This window comes from Gymnodraco acuticeps, unplaced genomic scaffold (assembly GCF_902827175.1).
Source record: "Gymnodraco acuticeps unplaced genomic scaffold, fGymAcu1.1, whole genome shotgun sequence".
NCBI lineage: Eukaryota > Metazoa > Chordata > Actinopteri > Perciformes > Bathydraconidae > Gymnodraco > Gymnodraco acuticeps.
Genome location: NW_022990947.1, coordinates 1,545,214 through 1,568,129, shown reverse-complemented (window position 1 = coordinate 1,568,129; position 22,916 = coordinate 1,545,214). Strand labels below are relative to the sequence as shown.

Genomic DNA, 22,916 nt, shown 5'->3' with positions numbered 1-22,916 from the left:
AAATAATCTTGCTTGCAAGTTTAACTTCTCTATTTCCAGGCCATTTGCATTCCCAGTGGGAGGTAACATTCCTTTCTAGAATTTTCTGTAAAGCTCTCTTTGACAACATGAAGCTGTTCGAGTCAACAGTATTTCACATTTCTGCCCACTTTTCCTCGACTGCAGGGAGGCTTTGAGGCATTTTAATATGGATTGTATGTCTCATGAATATAATCCACCAGTATATAACCCACTCAATTATGTTTTTGGTTACTAAACAGTATATCCACTATCCTGACCGACACTGATGAACCACAAACTCTTCAATGGAGTGTTGGAGCGAATGGTAATGGTCTTTAATTTAGATCAAAATGTGTATGAGATATACTGAGACATATTACATCAGGTAGCATTTACCCCATACCAAACATACATATTTCTTGTCAGTGTAAATCTTCCAATCTGTGTCAAGTTATTCAATGTGTAGTTAAATAATCTGAGACACACAACCAAATGAGAAAAAACAATCATTAATACTTTATAAGTCTATATCAGCAAATTATTATTAATTTGCTCTAATTAACATTTCCAGTTCATTGTGTTTTGTGCTCTCTGTTGTCTTTGTAGTGCTGTCTATATAGACACAATGACACTTTGAACCACTCCAGAGCAATTTTAGCCAATTCCATCTTTAAAAAAATATCCTGGAAATAAAAGCTGTCATTATTGACATCAGTGGAGGCCCGCCGGATCGTTTAACACAGCCTAACTTGTGAGGCCTCTGGTGTTGCTTTGTAATGAGCGGTTGCTCAGTAGAAATATTTCTTTGGCTTGTTTGGATTCAGTGAGGTGGTTCAGTGAAATTTGTTCTGATTAAACTTTTAATCACTTTAAAATTCAGTTTGAACTTGCTGTTTTTTAGTATTCATTTAAAGACTATTTGAAACTGAATAATAATGAGGCAAATGTTTTGACTGAATTATTATTATCAGACATTGTGTGTGTGTGTGTGTGTGTGTGTGTGTGTGTGTGTGTGTGTGTGTGTGTGTGTGTGTGTGTGTGTGTGTGTGTGTGTGTGTGTGTGTGTGTGTGTGTGTGTGTGTGTGTGTGTGTGTGTGTGTGTGTGTGTGTGTGTGTGTGTGTGTGTGTGTGTGTGTGGTGTGTGTGTGTGTGTGTGTGTGTGTGTGTGTGTGTGTGTGTGTGTGTGTGTGTGTGTGTGTGTGTGTGTGTGTGTGTGTGTGTGTGTGTGTGTGTGTGTGTGTGTGTGTCCATCCAAGAATTTTATGAAGCTATCTATTATCTTCTCTGCTTTGCTGTAGAACTGAATGCATTTTCTCTCATTAGTGGTTGATTTTCCCCCATGCCAGTGCTGATGGCAACTGATAGGCTTCGTTCATCAACATACTCCTTCGGTTGCTTCTTAATGTGTGCAGCATTACTCAAACATTATTCCGTATTTTATGATCTTGCAAACCCAGGGGGGGGGGGGGGGTTACGTCTTTAAATTCAACTGTCAATTAAACTTCAAGCAGTTCATTTTCTTGAATGCACATGTTCCATGGGTCTTGTTTACCTTTACTGTACATGAGAACATAAAATGAGTGTTTGAAATTCTTGTGAATGGAGGACAATTAAATAGGTTTGTCAGTTTAAGTCTCTGATTTTCAATCACATGACGTATGCTTTCATGTATTTTTGAATGTATTGTAAATCTTCCATGCTGTTCTTCAAAGAGAAGATTCATTTATTTCTGCTTTGTTAAGATAAGATAACCAAAATGATCACATGTTAACACTTGATGAAAAAACCCGAACAAAGAGATCTGTGTGGATTATGTAAATCATTTTATACAACTCAATGTCATGCTGTAAACCATAAAAAGTAGTAGTAGTTTTACATCTTGTTTTTGGATGTTAATGGAGTCACTACAGGGAAAATCAATGTTATTGTTTCATAAATTGATGACATATAGTCTTTTGAGAAAAAAAGTTGAATTGTAGCGACAAGTTCTGCACTAAATGTTAAAGTTGTTTTTGTGGAATGGTTTTCTAAAAAGAGAGGCTGCTTTCTTTCTATAACAATAGACAGCTAACATTCCTAAAGTTATCATTTATTATAGCCTTTTCTAGGGCTGCTCAATTAATCGTATTTTAATCGCAATTATAATTTTGTCTTGAAACGATTATGAGAACAACATAATCGAAATAAAACGAATATTTTTTTATTTTTAAACGATTTTTTATTTTATTGGTTTTTCAGTTGAATTATACTTAGAGTTCAGGGTAATCAATTGTTAAAAACTTGTCACATTTTTTTTCCCAATGAATGAATATTTTCAAAGTAAATGGATAATCGTTTTTTAATAATCGTGATATCAATTATTGACCCAAATAATCGAGGTTAGGATTTTTGCCATAATCGAGCAGCCCTAGCCTTTTCCTATAGTGAGATATTTATGTCTGGGATCTTTCCAAGTCTTCCATTAAAGGAACATGTCATTTTGTTTTGTTCATTTAATTTATTTTTCCCTTGTATCAATACAAACTTGGTATATCTTCTCTCTATGTAGCTTAAATAAACCACTTATCCAGATGTACTAAATAAATTACATTTTGATCTTGTTTTTTTCTCATAGGTGCGGATTGAGACGGCTACAACCCTGAAGCTCAATATCCTTCCAGTTCTTTTATTATTTTCAAAGCAGCATTTTCTCAACAAATAATTGTATTATGCTTTTCTTACTTTGTTTGCTGTTAAAGCCTCACTGCATCTGATGGCCTTCCTTAGAAAGATATGACTGTTTGCATATATATCTCTCCTAAACTGTTTGATTTCATCCTTAACTCATAACTACCCGTTGATGACTTTGAATTCCGGACAGAGCAATTCCTGCCAGTGAGTATTTTTTATCACTAACCTGGAATTGACTGTGAATGTTTTCAATCAAGTGACAAGCAGAGGATTCACGATAATAAATGAATAAAGATTTCAGCTCTCCCTTTCTGCTTTTCTAACGCTTAGATTGTCTTCCTTTTTTGTTTAGTACCTTGAGTCTATCTTTGGGCTGCTCTTCCAGCTGTTGCAGCAGGTGACGCAGTGTGACACTAAGATGCAGGTGCTCCATGTCATCTCCTGTGTCATTGAGAGGGTCAACATCCAGGTGGGTTTTGTTTATTAAACAACAGTTTAAGTGTTACGTTTTAGAACATAGGCCAGGGGTGTCCAAACCTTTTTCACTGAGGGCCACATACTGAAAAATGTTCGAAGGGCTGGGCCCTGTTATGTAAATAAGTTATTGGGCTGTTTTCTTATCAGCTTAGATTTGTTAGAACATATTTTCAACTTTAATTGACAGAAAGTGCGCTTATCAACACATGAACACTACTATGTAATATATGTTTACAGATATATTTAAGAAGTACAAGACAAGCTCAAGTTTCATTTGTGGGCCATAGTCCATTACACTTTTAGAATTGGCTGAGGGCCGATTCAAAATGGCTGCATTTGGCTCCCGGGCCGTAGTTTGGACACCCCTGACATAGGCCATTGCTTTTCTTAATGTTTTTTTAGTGTCTGTAAAGAAGCCCTTGGGTTGGGCATCTGTGGAGGTAGCTGCTTTGTGAAGCATAGCGTTGCTCAAATTATGTTCATCGATTCAAACTCTGCAGGGACATGTAAAGCTTTAAAAAAAAAACAGTATAACACGCATTCAAAACATTTGTCACCCTGCACTAGCCCCAGACCACCAAGCTTAAACAACCATCTGTCCTTAAAAGATAAATAGACGTGAATGATTTTTCACTCCCTGGGACACGGGCAAAGCGACCCTTTGTCAAATTCTTCACTATTTGTAAATCACAGCGCCTCATTTACCATGATGACACTGTTTTCTTTATGACACTGCAGTGCTTTTGCAGTGGTCTCAATTTGTATTTTTTATGAGGATCCAATATTTAGTTCTAATCCATTTAACTGCTTACCATTTATTAAAAGGCCTTTTCCTCATGACCCTCACAGGGCTCTTTTCAGATCCTTTTTAAGCACCTTCCCTAAACATTCTCCTGACTTAAATATCTAACAGAAACGGCTTTCATTATTGTGAACTGTCAGTCTGTTTAAGTCTTTCTGAGTCACCGGCCTTGGCTAAACATCTCAAGTCAGTAGAAGTCCCATTAATATTCTAACTCTTCTCATAAGGGATTTCAAAGCCACAAAGAGTGGCAGCCACTGAGAAAACTAGGCAATGAAATGAACATGACAGATATGATGAGATTAAGCTCCTTTACCGACTGTCAGTCTCACACAAGTCACCCTAGGCTGGTTTGTGCGTTGGTTTTTCTTACTGTTTATTTCTCTCCTCAAGGCTGTATGTCAAATTATGATTTAACGGTTCCCTCTGCCTATAGCCAACTCTTTAACAAGGTGTAATGGAGGGAACCTCCCAGTATGGGGTCTGCAGCCCGGACTTAGAGAGCGACAGGGAACAGAAAGGTCAGCAGGCATAGGAAAATGGCAGGAAAAGTTTTTGAAGTCTGTAATTCACTGCAAGTGAAGTTGGATGTCTCAGGGCCCTTCTCACTTCGGTTAAATGGATTCCTTGCGTCCCTCACTTGCGTTGTTTCCCTGCGACTAGTCCCTCTCACCAGGGAAGCATGGAGAGATGCAAGGAAACCACGAGAAGCAGGGAAATGAGTTTTAAGAGCAATGGGACGTCCTTTCCTCCGGAGCGTCAGGTGACAGTGCATGACATTTCTGCTGTCATGCACTGACAGTGGGCCATCTAGGCTAATTTATAGATGGCCCTGAGCCCAATAGAGATTGCCCTGAAAAATGTGCGCGGACGAAATGACGCACGAAGGGTTTGGGGGGGCTCCCCCTAGAACATTTAGATTTTTGCAGGTCTTAGATGCTGTCTGGTGCATTCTCTAGACTGAATTATAAGATGAACCACCACAATATTATATTGTTCAATTTTATTCTTCATTTCACTTGTTTGTTTGTTCTTGTTTGTGTTTGCTCACTTGCATGCCCTGCATAGCTATAAGAAATACTTAAGTTGTTGATCAAGACACTTTCCATCTGATGAAGGCAAATGCCTTCCCAGATGTAAAAAAGTAGAAAACATTACATTCAGTTATAACTTCCAAAACAAACATTATTTACACTATTATGGCCCCTGTTAAAAATGTTTGTAATGTTATCTACTGTAAGTTGGTCGAACGAATGCCTCCTCATCTGGAAGCTGACCGAGCAGCAGTCGAGAGGAGCCGAGCGCATCCGCGAAGCACACAAAATAGCGACGTCAGAGTTCCCGTTAGCCGGCAAATCTAAATCTCTTCGGTCAAAATGTCCGGTCAAAAATAATTTCCCTTTAGCGCAATACCGCTTCAGTTGCGCCACTTATGTGACAGACAAGAAGAGTATGTGACAGACAAGAATAGTCCATTCTAATGTCTAACACGTAATGTGGAGAAAGAGATGTCCTGTATGGGTTGATTGTGCGTTGATCTGTTGGTAATGCCTCGGGGTTCCGGTGGGCATGTAAACAAATGCATAATGCTGCACTATACTTTGCGGCCTCACCCGGTTGCATAGCGACTCTTATTGTTTAGGTGTATTTTAATAAGCAGGTAGTCCTATCATTAGCTAGAACTAGCTGGATCTGATCGATATGGACATAACGCGAGTAAAGTCTAATCTGACGGGAGAGAGAGATCAGCTGCTGCTTACGAGTCGACACGCAGCTCTGCATAATCACATGCAGCGGTGAGCGGACAAAACACACACTTCAGGTTAGAATATCACACGTAGCTATTTTAATTACCTCTCAAACTACCTAAACTAGTTATAGATATGTTTAGTTTTACTGTCGGGTCACTCATTACTGATCCGCGAGCTGCATGATACTGGCATAATAGATTGCCCGATTAGGCAACCAGCAGGTGAGGCTTCATTGCCCGAGCTAAGTACTAGATGGCTCCGGGCCATCGGGCAGTCCTTAATGTCGAGCCCTGGGTGAAGCGACGTCCGTTTGTGATGACACTGCACAGCTGATCGTCTGACAGCAGCTCTGTCCCAGTTATTTTCACACACACCCCCGCCTCTGTTAGTACACATTTACTGACATATACATGTGTATCATCTATTGTAGACCCAAATACATTAAATAAAATAAGAACTCATTCTCAAAAAAGATAAACACCATTCTTAGAATGTATAAACGAAAAAAGCGATCATGAAAATGTTTCCTATTAATGAATAAAATTATTTTTGACCTCTTTGTTGTTCAGATATATCACATATTTGTAACTAAATGATACATTAATTGAAACAATACACAGTATAGACTGAGGAGTGACTCCCGTGAGGTTCATGTATTTTCTTCACTCCGCTGGGAAACTGCTCTCATGTCAAGAAGCATCAGATCAGTGCATGCACTGCCTCGTCCAATCAGTGAGCGATACACAGTAAGGGGGCGGGGCGAGTGTCTGAGGATTTCATCGAAGGATGGTCTGGTGGTTCCTCGGTTATAGCTCCTCCATTATCGCTCCTCGGTCCTCCGGCAAAAATAAGGCCATTGGGACGCTACTCAAGATGGCGCAGACAAATCAACTTCCGGTGAGACCGAGACCGAGGAGCGAGGAAATGAAAAATAAGAGAAGTGAGAAGGGCCCTCAGAGTTGGCTGGCTGCACAGCAGCTACACCTGAATTGCCTGAGTGTGCCATGACATTTTCCAATTTCACACAGGGTCGAGACTGACGACAACCAGTTGGTGACCGACCAAGTGTTTAAATACAAATCAACTTGATTTAAAAGGTCAAACTAATTTTATTAGCAAGAGGTCGACCATCGGAAGCATAGACGCAGAAACTTATTTTGGTAAATTGCATTGTTCATCTTTGCAGTACCTGAGGAAACAAGATAATTCATCTGCTTTGTGTCAGTTAACATTCAAAGTGACACACTCTCTGTTCAGCTTCTCTCTCCTTGCTTCTTATTAATTAGTGTTTGTTGTGTTGGATAAAAAATGTCAGCTAAATAAAATGTCTTTGGCTCGTTTCTACATTTCTTAAAAATATTTTCTTCTCTCTTTGCACTTAGTCATTGCCTGTCTTGTTTTCTGCATTATGAAGGTTGTGGACTGTATTTTGTTATAAGATCATCTGAGGAATTGGTTTCAAGATGTTCTTAACTTAGTTTAATGAGTGAAGCTGGTAAATCTTCACAATGATACTAAAGTAGAATCTGAACATCATTATTGATCCACAAACGCATCATGTGTCAGCCAAATTGGCTTCCATGCGCACTGAGGCATCAAGAGATCCCCTCCGTTGAGTTCTGATTTACACTGTTATACTACGAAGAAAATATGCTATATTTGTCCACACCTCTATTCTACTGCAGCATGTTTTGAAGCAGCTGATTAGGGTTGACTGAGGTATAGGATAAGGGAGTTGTGTCTAGTTAACTGCAAGAAAAAACAGGCATACATATCTTTGAGGAGAAGCCTTACATGAACGAAACGGTAGCTAACTTGTCTTTAGTCCTGTATACTGAAGTGCTTGAGTTTTTGCACGTCTTGTCCAATTCCGATTTTTGTAACACTTTCTATGAAGGCCACATCTTTGGAGGCATTTATAATGCTTTATTAAAGCATTTGACAAAAGCTTTTTGACTTCACTCGAGTCATAACCCACAAAATGCTTTCTGATGCACTGTATCAACAGTCAAACAACATCATCGATACTAATTGATCGCTATTTCTAAGTGTGTTTCTGTAATTGACCAATATACATACCACTTTACAGAGAAACCTGTTGTTCTCACTGTTCCCAGAAAATACTTTTTTCATCTGCATCATTTATAGGAGACTATCATATGTTTGATGAGTGGTTTAAATGGTCTCACTTTCGTATCTGCTATGCTTCTTACATGTTATTCTCCTTTAGATCCGGCCGTATGTAGGCTGCCTGGTGCAGTACCTGCCCCTGCTCTGGAAGCAATCTGAAGAACACAACATGCTACGATGTGCCATCCTCACTACTCTCATCCACCTGGTAAAGGTACGGTGCACCCCCATTTTCAATGTTTCTGCATCATAAGCCTACATTTGGCTGGCTCACCATGGTATCGCAGCAACCCAGCTCTAATCTCTCCCATGATCACAAGAGGAAAGCAAATTTATCAAACTTTTTGAATAAGCGTAACAGTAACAAAAAGCTATTGCAATTTTACTGAGTTTAACTTATTGATTGGTGCCAATGATTAAATAGCTCCTTTAATTTAAACTTCATTGTGTTGATTGTGAGTCGAATTACCAGGTTCAACAGTGCTGTCTAGTGTGTGGCTTTCACACCAGCGCTTTTCCCTTTCTAGCTCCGAGCGGGAGCTTTTCTGGTTCAGCTCCGGTTTCCCTGTTCTGCTCCCGCTCTGTTCACACCGCCCAGAGCCCGACTGGGTGCTGCCGCTGCTGCGTCATGACGTCACCGTTTACATCGCTGATTTGCTCCCCAACGGCGTTACGGCGCTCACAACAACAACAACAACTGCGTCGGGTCGATGATCGTGTTGCTTTTAATCACACGAAGCCAGATTAAATTAAATAACGACTTCTCCAACCTTATGCTTTTCTCCAGAGTGCCGTGGTTCATTGTTTATTAATGTGTTTCTGCGGCATTTACCGACCGCTGCAGTGTTGGCTGCTCTTCCACGGGAGTTTATTCTCCCGTTAGCTCACACTGCAGCGGCCGCTCTAAAGTATTCACTGTCCGACTCACACAAGCAGCTGATACATATCCCCAGTTCCCCTGAATGTGTGTCAGTCTGAATTGACGCAGTTTGGCATCACAACGCTGTTATGAAAGTTTCTCTGGTATAAAATGGGTGATGTTAGCATAGCAACCGAAGCTAAACTGACTACTTGCTATTGCTATCCTATTGTGGCATAAACCGTTTTCTACAGGCACATTTTACCGGGGTATTTTTATTATGATTCTACTTGTGATAGTCGGACACGAAAACCTGTGCAGCCCATACTGATTCCATCCGATAGCTGCTATAATACAAAACAAAACGTCTGCCTCTCTCCACAATGATCAATAACAGTGAACGGATGGTCAAAGTAAGGTACAAATAAACAGAATCACACGAAGCCTGGTTAGTGTTGCCTGACTTTATAAAGTGTGTTTATAAGCACTACTGCTTGTAGGCAGGCATGACAGACCCATGTTCAGGGGAGGTGGGTTTAGTTTCCTGCACGCCTCGACGTAAGAGAGACGTAAGCGACGCCACCTCTTAGCTCCGAAGCTCTTGCCTCTAGACCGACCATTTTTTTTTGGAGCTGGAAGTGAACCGGATTCCGGAGCTAAGAGCCGGCGCCGCTGCGGTGTGAACAGGAAAAACCGGCGCTTTTCAGGCTCCAGCTCCGAGCCGGAGCTGAAAAAGCGCTGGTGTGAAAGGGGCAGTGGATCTGAATAATTGTGGATGTATTTGTCTGGCCACATTTTGCTGAGGCTTACTACCGAACTGTTGGATAGACAGATCTGGGTCCGGTGTATTTCCCATAACAGCTGGGTTACTGCGGCACCACCATTTTTTTGTTTGTTTCCCTTTCCCTTGCCTGCCAACAATGTAAACGTGGCTAGGAAGGCAAGCTGGGCAAGTCTGTATTTGCTGCTTTATCATTATCAGATCCAATTTCTTATTCAACAAGCAGATATAAGATTTGAACCTTAGATTCAAAAGTATGTCCAAACCCTCAGTTTATTTTTTGTTTTATTTTATGTTAGCAGCATCTAGCGACAGATGCAATGTGAACATTTGTTTAAATTGTGTTCAGACTTGTATAATAGTTTATCAGCAAAAACTTGGTGAACTTAAGAAGAATTTGTCTAGAAGCAGCCTGTCATAGCCTGCAGAAATATTTGAACCCCCATGTGGCTGTCGCAGCATTACTTCACAGTGGGAGATTGAACGCTGAGTGATAAGAGACACTCTTCCTTTTCAAATATTAACATAAGCACACATCTGGCAAGCTGTGGGAGATACTTACGGTTTACAGCTGAAAGGGTTTGGATCACCCAATCGTGTAACTAAACACTAATGTAGAGTTTAATGTAGTGCTGACCTAAGGAAAAAAAGTATTCTTTGCACTGTTTGTTCAGAAAATAACTGGTTTATTGAAAACTATGAATGCAAATGTCATCATGTCTAATTTGAATGTATAAGTAACTAAAAACATCTTTAATCATGAAGGTAAATTCCATCATTCGTCGTTTTTTCTCATACTGATATTCTGAACCATCTGTGCTATTGTATTAGCTGTAAAGTGTCTCTACTGTAGGTTATTTTTATTATATGTACAGCACTTTGGCTCGACCAGAAATCGTTTATAAATGTGCTATATAAATAAAACTTGATTTGATAAATAATACCTAATTGATTCCACAAGAAGTGGACAAAATCACTTTTTTTTTTTTTTTTTTTTTTTTTCGAGAGTTCAATTCAACCCAGCTACACTGTCCTTGACCGTGTTCCTGTGAGGGATTAGAGCCGTGTGGCGCAGTAGAGGTTAAGATGACACACTGCTCGGCTGCCTCTTCACACAGTCATCATCTTATATTATAGCCACATGTCCAATACCTGTTCCCTGTGTATCAAACCGATTTATCCAATACATTAGAATAATTAATTGGTTTTTCAACCAATTAAAGTAAATGGGGCCCACGCTGTTTTAACACTAGAACCGCCAACGGGTAAATTTTACCCGCAGCTGTTCTTTGACTGTATGTAACTTTTTTTCAATAACATATTAAAGTCTCCCAGTCCGTGACTTTTCCTGAAAGTGTGTTATGTAGCACCCTCTGTTGTTAGCAATTGTCAATATGAAGTCAAATTGAAAAACTCGCCAAAAAAAATGCCATTTATACCTATATCCGCCAGCGGGTAATATTTACCTCATAGAAAATGCAGCGTAAACGTGACGTGTTGCTATAGCAACGCCTTTTGTCTACCGCGGTTCCTTATAGATTGAGAGAGAGATACATAGATAGATAGATAGATAGATAGAGAGACAGATAGTTATAGATAGTGTAACATCTTGGAGAATACAAGATCTTGGATGACTGAGCTCACGTTGAGGACGTAATGCATGTGTGCAGGTTACGTGCCAGTTGAATAAAAATGGACACTCTGAATGAGAGAAGTAGTCAGCGTCGTCTGTTTGTGTAGACAATTATATGTCCATAGAACAGAACATTACAGATAGTTATAGATGGATAGAGAGAGAGATTTGTACCTAAACAAAACACAAGTCTAACACCAAGCGTTTAAATCAGCATTCTTAGCGATATTTTATACTTCATGCTATCTGCACAAACTATATCATATGAAAAGCTGAGAGTCCACAGATTCTATTGGTATAAGTTTCATCCCTGTGCGATTAAAACTCACTGTTCTGTATGATAAATAAAATAACATTGTACCTTGCAAATCAATAGCGGGTACATTTTACCCGTTGGCGGTTTTAGGTATACAGCGACCTCTGGCGGTTCTAGTGTTAAAAGAGCCATAAAATGAACATGCAAATTCCCTCATCACCTCTTGTACTTTAAGGCATGTTTATTGCATAGACATAAGAACAAAAAAAACACTATAAATTTGTTCTCCTTGTTATTATTAAAGTGGGAACAGTGCACATGCCTGTAGCGTGCTTACATACATAAATCTTGTATATTGTAAGAATAACTCTTGCAGTGGTAGTGTGGCTAAGCCAGTGGTTCTCAAACTTTTTTCAATAATGTACCCCTTTTGAAAGAAAAATTCAGCCAAGTACCCCCTGCTCAGCGCAAAAACAATTTGTTAGGGAAAAAAGCCTACAGTATATAAAGAGGTACAGCACAGTGCTGCACCATCAGAGTCTGATTTATTAAAACAACAACATTGTAACTGAGAAACACTTAAATGCTACATTTAAAATGTTTACAATCCATCACTAAATTCATGGCAAACCAATTTTAACATCATGCAATAACACTAAGACGACATTAGTTGCATTGAACTGGTCTTTTTAATAAGTTGTACTTACAATTTAGAGAGAAACATGGGCTTGTGCTTCACTGAGGATCTTTGGCATTTTGACATAACCTGCAGTTATTACACTTTGCGTTTTGAAATATGTGTAACTATGTTAATATAAAACCCACACTGCTCAAACTTCGTTACTTTTCCTAACATTGGTATATTTATTTATTTTGGGGCGTGGGGAATGAAGAGAAAAAATATATGAGCATTTTATGAGCATGGGATTTTGACCCCTCATATAAACATATGCATAATGCTGCGCTATACTTTGCGGCCACACGCCCTTGCTAAGCAACGCTTATTGTTTATGTCCTTTGATAAGCAGGCAGTTATATCATTAGCTAGAACTAGCTAGATCTGATAGATTTGGACATAAACGCGAGTGAAGTCTAACCGGACGCGAGAGAGAGATCAGAGATCAGATCAGCTGATAGACCTAACACACTTAGCTAGTTTATCTACTCTGGAACTAGCTAAACTAGTTATAAATATATGTATTCTTTACTGTCGGGTCACTTATTACAGGTCCAGCGAGCTGCACGAGACTGAGGGGCTGTCAGGAGAGGGAGAGGAAAAGAGAGCACCCCGTTTATTTTTCCCATTTTATTATCCAGAATTACTGTAAACTTTGAATAAAGTAGTTAAAGGTGGGGTAGGTAAGTTTCAGAAACCGGCTCGAGATACACTTTTTGTTATATTCCATGGAATGCTCTTAACATCCCGATTGCAATGAATATCAAAGTGCTTTGACAAAAAATCCATTAAAAAAATTCATCTGTGGAAGCCGTAATACTGTAAAAAGTACAACCAATCCGTTTAGCCGGGTGTATCTCGTGCCCTCATTGGGCGTGCCGTCATTGGGCGTGCCGTCATTGGGCGTGCATTGCAGCAGTACTTCAATGACTCGCCAGCAACAGGCGGCCACTTTCACCAGTTTGCTGACGTCATGTGCGCGTTCATGTGTGTTGGAGGAGGTGCTCTGAAGGAAGTCTGAAGGAAGGGGCGGATTCTTTTCGGCTGTGTACTTTCAAATTTGAGTGCACTCGAGCCGGTTTCTGAAACTTACCTACCCCACCTTTAATCTACTATTAGTAATTTGTTTAAATGCATTAATTATGTTTTTTAGTTTTCATTAACATAAAATAAATCTCACGTACCCCCTGCAGTACTCAAACGTACCCCTAGGGGTCCGCGTACCCCCATTTGAGAACCACTGGGCTAAGCGATACCGTGTTCTTAGAAGGGATGCATGCTGGGAAGCTAGACCATTGGAATGGTGAACTTTTATATTAGTCTATTGTTCTCTTCTCTGATCAGATGGTCTGCTAGGAACACCCAATAAGCTAAAGAACATACAATCCCCTTCTTAAAGGCCCCTGTCTGCTGTCTTTGTCAGGTTTCCCTAATTTGGTATTGATTTTCTGTTTCTATGTGTTCTCGCAGGGCCTCAGTGCTGAGTGTAAGAACCTGTACCCCTTCCTTCTTCCTGTCATCCAGCTGAGCACCGATGTTTCCCAGCCGCCACATGTTTATCTGCTGGAGGATGGGCTAGAGCTTTGGTACGGACAAGCATACACAATACACTTCACATGTATGAGTTATAGAAAAAACTCCCTGATGCAGGCGTAAATGACAAACTTGTCGACATCACTTCCTCCCTTACTTGTCATTACACACTGACGCACAGACAACCCATCCATACAGACGCTGCATCTGCCTTATTCTGTCTTCTACTCTTCTGTGTTGCTTAATTTACTTTCATTGTCATCCTCATTCACTGTCTAAGTCATGTTGAGTTCATATGTAGGAGCCAAGCTGCAAACACTTTGCCAAACAAAATAGTGATAAATGGGCTCACTATGAAATCTGTTTCAGAAAAATGTGCATATTCACAGACAACCACTCTCGGTGGGTGATGAAGCTGTGATAATTAATGTTCCTCACAATCCTGCCTTCATGTTATTGTTGAATCACATGCCATTTCTAATTATTGTCTCTAGATTCTACTGCAAAACACTTTATTTTGCAAATGCATTAAGCCTGCAAAGAGTGCAAAAGGTTTGGTTTATTAGAAAATAATTTTCCAGGGTTACCTTTTATTACTGTCCCATCATCCCTGCTTAACATATAGCACACAGTCGTATGTCTCTGTCCTGTCTCCTGTCTACATTGTGTCAGAATACTCACTGATTTATCAACCATCACATTTATTTAAGATGTCTTGACATTTCTTTTATCTGAGCCAAACCACGCAAATAGCTTTTGCTTTCTTTTTCACTTTTTTCTTTTACACTCACATAACTATGCATTATTTTTCCTCCTCTCATTTAACGTTCTCTTCTGCCTGCTCCCCTCCTCCTCTCTCTCTCTCCTCTCTCTCTCTCTCTCTCTCTCATCTCTCTCTCTCTCTCTCTCTCTCTCTCTCTCTCTCTCTCTCTCTCTCTCTCTCTCTCTCTCTCTCTCTCTATCATGCAGGTTGGTGACTCTGGAGAACAGCCCAGCCATAACCCCGGAGCTGCTCAGAATTTTCCAGAACATGGCAGCTTTGATGGGTGAGCTCACATGTAGGGATGGGATTGTTAAGGTTTTAACGGTACTACTACTTTTATCGATACCGCTTATCGATCCAGTCTTTTAACGGTACTCTTATCGGTTCTTTTGGAGAAAAAAACAAGGTAAACTAACTAAACAAATTGTGAACAAAACTAACATTGCTTTTTATTTAAATTAAATACATAATATTTCACATCAAAAGAAACAACAATGTTTTAACAAATCGTATTAAATAAAGAATTGTAAACAGAATAGCTGAAACTCAGTTACCTCTAATCATTAACCCATGTTTGTATCATTGAGTTAACTCCGTGTGTTGCTGCTAGCATACATAACACGTTGCTCGTGGAGGGGGCTACAGAGCTCCTAGAAAGACAGTCGAACCCGGTGCATTTCTCCGTCTGAATGTGGTGCACTTTTGCAAGATGTTTAGACAAATTGATTGTGTTACCGCCCTTACATGCTAAACTCTTATTGCACTTTTGGCAACGAGCATTGTCCACATCGAGACGGGTAAAGTTGAACCACACCTCAGAGCGCGTTCTCTCCGCCATCTCCTCTGTGTGTGTGTGTGTGTGTGTGTGTGTGTGTGTGTGTGTGTGTGTGTGTGTGTGTGTGTGTGTGTGTGTGTGTGTGTGTGTGTGTGTGTGTGTGTGTGTGTGTGTGTGTGTGTGTGTGTGTGTGTGTGTGTGTGTGTGTGTGTGTGTGTGTGTGTGTGTGTGTGTGTGTGTGTGTGTGTGTGTGTGTGTGTGTGTGTGTGTGTGTGTGTGTACCCGCCCCCTCGCACATAGACGGGGAGAGAGATCTCTCGTCTGGATTGGAAAGATCGAAAATACTAAAAATAATTTTTAGTATTTGCAGTATTTTTGCATATTAGAAACTGAGTTGGCGACACTAAAACTGCAATATAATGTTTGTGTAGCAATAATACATATGACATATATTTTTTACATGTCTCCATTAGCTACCGATACACCGATAACGTCGGCGCTTAACGGTACCACGGTCTTTAATAATTCAGCCCCGGGGCCCATTTAATACCGGGTCTCAGTACCCATCCCTACTCACATGAGATTCCATTGCTTAAAAGCGATTCTGTCTTTGCATCTTTTAACTTGTTTGTTACGTGTGTGACAAACACAAGCATATATTGAATTAGTGATATTAAATGAAAAAATCATGCTCCTATAATTCAATCTGGATAGTTTAATAAACCTGAGGTCAAATAACGGGTTCTCGTGTATATCCCGTAAAATAATCAGTGTGTGGTACAGAGGAGAGACACGGAATACATTTCACATCCAAACAGTCAGTCTGTGAGGCGGAAAAAAGCTGCATCACATGATGAAATACTTTTAAAACACAGAGAAGTTGAAATGATGAGTAACGTAATGAAATCCATGGACACAGGCTTCATCTTTATAGTTCACCCACCTCTGGATGGTGTAGCTTGCAATTATCACAGTTGTAGCTTTGCAGTATTCTCAAGGCACCAGAGCCACTACTGCAGGACTGCAGGCAGTGGAGAGAAGTGGCAGATTGAATGGAGCTGGCTGGATGATTCATCACAGGTCTGGGGCATTGGAACATATCTCCTGCCGAAATGTGTGTGTGTGTGTGTCTGTGTCTGTGAGTTAGGAGGTACTGTATTGATTTGGTGCTTCTACACATAAAGTGTGAGCCAGACTAATATGATCACAAGCTTAGCCTTATTGGGTTGTACTGTAGAATTTGATCACTTATTGTGCGGATACAAAATCCATGACACGCATACGAGCAAGGGATTGGGAAGATCCCCACGGACGAATGAAACAAAGTGGTGCCAGGAAAATGAATGGCAAAGAGGTTGTATACTGTATAGTATGCATACTGCCTCTAAAAAGCTTGGACATGGATGGATGGAAAGACAAAGTGAAAATGGTAGTCCTCATTGCCTCACCATGATTGATCTAAGTGTATCAAAGTACTAAGTGCACAATAACCAGCTCTCGTATCACTGATATAAACGGCTGGTTTAACGAGGGATGAGAGGGGATGTGGAATCGACAAGAAGACGTACCATAAAGAGAAAATGGAGGGAAATAAGGGACACATTTTAAATAACGTTTAAATAACAATACTTACAAGAATAAAGTCAATATAATAATAATAGCTTGGATTTATATAGCGCCTTTCAAGGGACCCAAGGTTGCTTTACAAGTAATAGGGCAAAAACAAACATAACAAAACAAAAGTCAGACAGACAAAACAACAGATCGATTTAGGGGCCGAAAGCCTTGGCAAACAGATGGGACTTGAGGGCCCTTTTGAAGGCGTCAAGTGTGGGGATGTTGCGAATCTCCGCAGGGAGAGCGTTCCAGAGGGTGGGGGCTGCCACACTGAAGGCTCAGTCCCCGAAGGTTCGCAGTTTGGTGCGGGGGGTGGTAATCAGGCCAGAGTCTGAGGACCGCAGGTTCCAGGGTGGGGCATGTGGGTGAAGGATGTCCGATAGGTACTGGGGGGCAAGGGCATGGAGGGACTTGTAGGTAAGGAGGAGGACTTTGTAAGATATGCGGGACTTGACCGGCAACCAGTGTAGGTGGATGAGGGTGGGAGTGATGTGCTGCCATAGCTTTGTGTGCGTGAGTACCCTAGCAGCACAGTTTTGGACATACTGGAGCCTGTCCAGGGTTTTGTTGGGAACCGCGAACAGGACACCATTGCAGTAGTCCAAGCGGGTGGTGACAAACGCATGCACTAGGGTTTGACAGATAAAGGGTTAGGGGTTATCAGATGGAGCTGGAAGCACAACATCCCGGAAGAAAGGATGTATAGGGTGAAGTTGATTATGACTGAAAGACACTAATGATGAACACTTTGATAGCGTGCTTTGTATATCAGCTGGTAGATTAACCTGCAGACATCTCTCATTTGTCTGAACTATTTATCTCAGATCGTAACCGATGCAGGCAATGTTTAGTCAGCAGTAGAGTATCAATAGTTGCGTTCCCTTGTTTATATCATAGTTGAACAGTTAGCTTGGGGTTTTGGGCAGATTAACGAATAATGAAAATAATATTTCTTCTTAACAGTACTTAGTTGCAGCCCTAGCAAAAAGGAATAACTTTGCTCTGTACTTGTAATATCTTTTAATCCCTATAAAAGAACATAACATTTATGTTTGTGATCTGACAAGAGCCTGTGTTACAATGTTTTGCCTATGTCCACCTATGTCTACATAACCTCAGGGAAATGTTACTATTATTCTCATCCTTCTCTGTGAATACTACGGAGATGAGCTTTTCTCTAGTTGTGAAAGACACATTAATGCGAATAAATTAAAACCTTTCACATCTCCCCAGGTACAAGCTAACAGCAGTAGTAAAGTAAAAACCCAACATAAGAGCCAAATGTATTTTATAGGTATGTTTTCCTTCTTTCAAACATTTAGCTTTTTTATGCATGTCAGATTTGTACATTAATATTTCAGTGAATGGTCCCTCGTGCTTAAGAATCTTCTGGATGCTGTGATGCTGCTCTTACATCATTCTTACTTACTCTAATGTTTACCACTGCCATGCTAACCTGCAGTCATCTGTAAAGCCAAGAGGGTAGATTGAAAACAACAGAAGACGATTCAGTAATTTAACAATTTGAGATTGATGCATGACAAAACGGTAACAAATGTTCTACAATAGATCTAGCTATAAACCTTAGGTTAATAAAATAACTATAACTCTATATCTGCTGTGATAGTCTGCAAAGTCTTTCCTACTTGACTGATACAAGTTGTTTAAGAATTTAGAAAACAGTCTTGCTTTTAATCATGTCACATGACCTTTTAAAAAGAGTTATCATGGAATGGTAGATTGTAAAACTCTTCATCTATCCATTTATTTATTTTTACTTCTCCTCTTATGATTTCTCCTTGTCTTGTATTTTCGTAGTGTTTTAATGGACTTCCAAAAAGCAGTTGAAAGAATAATTTGAACACTGAATCTGGAAGATGTATTGATGCTTTTGATCATATCATAAATCACATTTTTAGCAATCTTATATTCTCTTCTCAACTTGACTCCTTTTTTAAGGTTAAGAGTATCCACCTTTGCTCTCTACCTCTTTGTCAGAACTCTCTCCTCCACATTCTCACTGTCCTGAATCAACCCAAATCCTCGTTCTCCTCTCCAAAAAGCTCCGTATAGTCTGATGTCATGCTTTTGTCCTTTACGTCATTATTATGTCCTTTATCTTATTTATAGTGTCCCTTATTTTGACATAATCTATTTACATCAATGTGTGGTTTCACCACTAAAGTATTGTAGCTGCTCGTCAGCACTTTGTAGCCCGACCCCTCGTTCACTCGCCCTGTGTCTTTGTATCTCTTGTTATTGTGAACAATATTTGTTTCCCCTTTGATCAAGTTTAAAGCACATTCATCTCATTAAAGCTAATTAAGTTGTCAAAGTAAGTATTAGAGGTCAAAGCTTCTGTGATGAATGATGATAGCACAGAGTTATGGTCAAAAGTCAGAACAAATTTGCAAACAGTCGTAAAAACCCGTCCTTGTAACACTGAACACCTAATTAGTGAACTAACATTTCACAATCATTGCCTTGGATTTTCGATTTCTGTCTTTCTGTCAGAATAGTCAGTCACCATCTTTGGCTGGTTTTTACAACATTTGGTGGTCCATTCATTTAGTTCATAGAGAGCAATGGTGGGATGTGGGCCATTGAGACTGTCTGGCTTTGTATGTTGTCGCAGCCTGCCAGGTGTGTGGCCTGGCCGGCCCGATAAAGAGCCCCGCTCTATCACGGCAAAACTAGAGCGGCAAATTCCCTAATTAGAATGTCAAGATCCTTGCCTTGGTAAATTGTTAGACCTGCACTACGTTCTGTATCACTGCCACCACGCTCTGAACTAGGACACTATTCAGCTGTGTGCAGCACCGAGCCGATGATGGAGAGTCAGCATGGAAGTTGTTTTCCTTGTTGGAATTACATTGATTAGTGTGAGAAAGTGATGGAGCTAGAATTTCTATTCATTTCAACCTCATTTTATATACAAATAAGAACATGCTGTTTCAAGGTAAATCTGTCCAGGGAAAGGCATGCAACATGTCTCATAAATGATTAGAGGGCTTCAGTCTGAAACATACTGTATGGAGGAAATAAAATATGTTCAAAAAAGCAGCAACCACGAATTAACACGGTAATGGGAAAATATCAGAAACCTGGGGACTTGTACTTACAGCTGTTCACTTGTAATTAAATCACCCAACACTCATTTTATTACAAGGTCTGAAACGGTCCAGCGTTACTAACTTTGCGATCACTTTTCATGTCAAACCACACAAAGTACTTGAATGTTTTTTTTTTGTTGCAAAATTGGTTTTTGGCTTTGACCTCAGAAAATTAGAGTACAAGCGCTCCATGGCATCGGTTCAGTAGCTCATCAACACTTCAATTATTTAAAAATAATGGTAAATCACACTAACTCAAATGATCATGGTCCTTCTTTTTCTGCTGGTGTTAAAACATTTGAGGCAAAGTGGAAAAATGTTCAACGCTGGCTGGAACCACTAAGTGTTTTGGGATTTTTGCTTAACTTAAATGGCAAATAACTTTCATAGATTCCATACTGATATTGGTCTATCCACAGTTTAAATGTACATTACAACATTGCTCAAGGGCCTTTAGAGTAATAACAGCACAAAGCCGGGCATGCAAAACCTTGCTTCATGATCATCCCATCAGTTAGCAATTACTGAGGCAGCCAAATACATGTCACCCTCATAAAGATCAATGATGCTGCATTGAGAGCTTTCAGCTTAATCCTTTTCCTATGAAAGAATGTGGTCTCGCAGTTAACTACCCAGCTAATGTGCTCCATGGATCAATCTGGACATCCCCGTCAATGGACAATCTCTTATAACAGGCTTCTCAACTAGAATAAATGGCTGATTACTGCTATCACAGATGTTGCATATATATGCCCATATTTTCAGCAAAATTGGGATGAATTAGAAAAGCATATAGTTTTGAGAATTTACATAAACACATCTAATTGGTCTTGCAGCTCATCAAGTGATCCTAGAATCAATTTTCTCCCAATATCTTTTCCCTACGCTCAAACAGCCTATTTTGCCAGGTTGTCCGCACCTGCAGGCAATCTCTTCAAGTTTGGCACACACTTCGACTCAAGGTTGAGCTAATTAGATTTAGGTTTTAAATGTGACTTTACAACACACATTTTTGGTCATCATTTAGGTTTATTTCATACAAATCTGTAATGGGTTGAAATTATGTTAAGGACAGGCATTTATTAAAAGTGCAACTTGACCGGCTGGCGAAGACGTACATCTCCAAGACAGTCATTTTAGTTCCTGCTCATTTGTTATTAATGTTTATTGTGTTTATGTTCACTGTTGTCCACATCACTTTTTAACCATTGTTTCCACCAGTGCCATTCTTTCCTGTAGATTGAATGGTAGCGTATTTGGGGCAAACCTATGTAGCAGTGTGTTTATTCGTATCCAGTGCATTCATTGTTTCTCAAGGTTTGATATTGTAATTATCTATATATTTTTATCCTTCTAAATCTCTTGATAATTTGAACCTGATCAATCTTTTAGCTGCTGTTGCTGCAACTTGTATGAGTTGCTTCAACTTGTATGAGTTGCTTCAAGTTTTTCTCAGGCACAGACAGCACAGCGCTAGAAACTTGTTTTCCTTTTTCATCGCATACAGTAACTGTCTCCCCATGAATTTTTTTTTGCTACTTCATTGAATCCCTTGCTGAACTATTATTGCTTTTCTCATGCTTGATTACTCGTCCATGATTCATTTTCAGGTGGGAGCTGGCTTTCCATCATGTTGTTTTTATGTTTTTCAATGAGTCCTTTGTGTACAGTCAGATTAGGTTGTCTCTGGAAAGCTGCAGGGGTAATGTTATACCCATAAGAATGAATTTTAGGAGTTAAGCTTTAATAAGATAGCAATGCAAAAGCTATCATCAGCACAATACAAATGGTTTGACTTCTCTCCTGAGGTTGTCCCTCTAACTTTTACTATATTCCCATTTAAACTTAAATTAATAGATGAATATACATTTACAAATCAAATAGTCCTTTTCCATTTGTAAACCTCCATCATAGGGCTTTACTCAGTTCAACCTTTTTTTATATGGCAGGCTCACACTACACTATGTCCTTATGCATATTTTGGCCCTCCTTTTTTTGTATCTGTTAACTTTCATCATTTAGCAAACTTTGCCATCCCCATCACACACTGTAAAGCCAAAATTGGTTTGGGAGATGACCAACATTTTAGCAATGTCCCCAACAACCATTACAGGCATTTTATTCTATCACAGTCACAGGCTCATGTTCCTGTTAATGTTGATAACCGAGGCGGATTCTGCAGCAAATGCCCAGGGCTATGAAGTGTGTGTGTGTGTGTGTGGTGTGTGTGTGTGTGTGTGGTGTGGTGTGTGGTGTGTGTGTGTGGTGTGTGTGTGTGTGTGTGTGTGTGTGTGTGTGTGTGTGTGTGTGTGTGTGTGTGTGTGTGTGTGTTGTGTGTGTGTGTGGTGTGTGTGTGTGTGTGTGTGTGTGTGTGTGTGTGTGTGTGTGTGTGTGTGTGTGTGTGTGTGTGTGTGGTGTGTGTGTGTGTGTGTGTGTGTGTGTGTGTGTGTGTGTGTGTGTGTGTGTGTGTGTGTGTGTGTGTGTGTGTGTGTGTGTGTGTGTGTGTGTGTGTGTGTGTGTGTGTGTGTGTGTGTGTGTGTGTGTGTGTGTGTGTGTGTGTGTGTGTGTGTGTGTGTGTGTGGTGTGGTCGGTCTTTAAGAACACAATTGATAAAAGGTTTCTTAATTTGTGTCTATTTTCTATTACATTGCATGGAAGAACAAACTATAAAATATTTTTCAATATAATCCAATCCTATCCAATAAAACTAAAGCCGCGGCCGCACTTCAACGTGCCCTATTGAGTTACCAACAAAAGTAGTCAGATTGCATTATTATTTAAGTGTTTACAATTACACCTGCCATATAATTTTTTAGAAGAGAATATAGTAAACTAAGTAAGAAAAAGTCAAATATCTGTACAAATACATGTGAGATTAAGTGAAAAAATACCCAAAGACTCCTAAAACTAGGGCAGCGTTCGCCTTCAGCTCTCACGGAGTTGAGGCAAACATTTTTCCAACTGAAATAAACCAACCATAACATACGTTTATGATTTTACTGATGCTTAGGATGACAATCATCCCCACACTTGTTTTTTACCCTCTTGGGTATAAAGCCCTATTTTCTACCCAGAAAAAT

At 39.9% G+C, this 22,916-nt stretch overlaps 1 protein-coding gene across 1 annotated transcript in view; it reads left to right on the top strand.

Moving 5' to 3' along the window:
* ipo11 (importin 11) overlaps positions 1–22,916 on the top strand; it is a 147,607-nt gene that overhangs the window by 63,185 nt on the left and 61,506 nt on the right. Inside the window, exons 17-22 of the mRNA XM_034234866.1 lie at positions 2,615–2,648; positions 2,834–2,874; positions 3,023–3,139; positions 7,931–8,044; positions 13,506–13,621; positions 14,538–14,614. Coding sequence (XP_034090757.1) covers positions 2,615–2,648; positions 2,834–2,874; positions 3,023–3,139; positions 7,931–8,044; positions 13,506–13,621; positions 14,538–14,614 — 499 coding nt within the window. The remainder of the gene's footprint in view (positions 1–2,614; positions 2,649–2,833; positions 2,875–3,022; positions 3,140–7,930; positions 8,045–13,505; positions 13,622–14,537; positions 14,615–22,916) is intronic.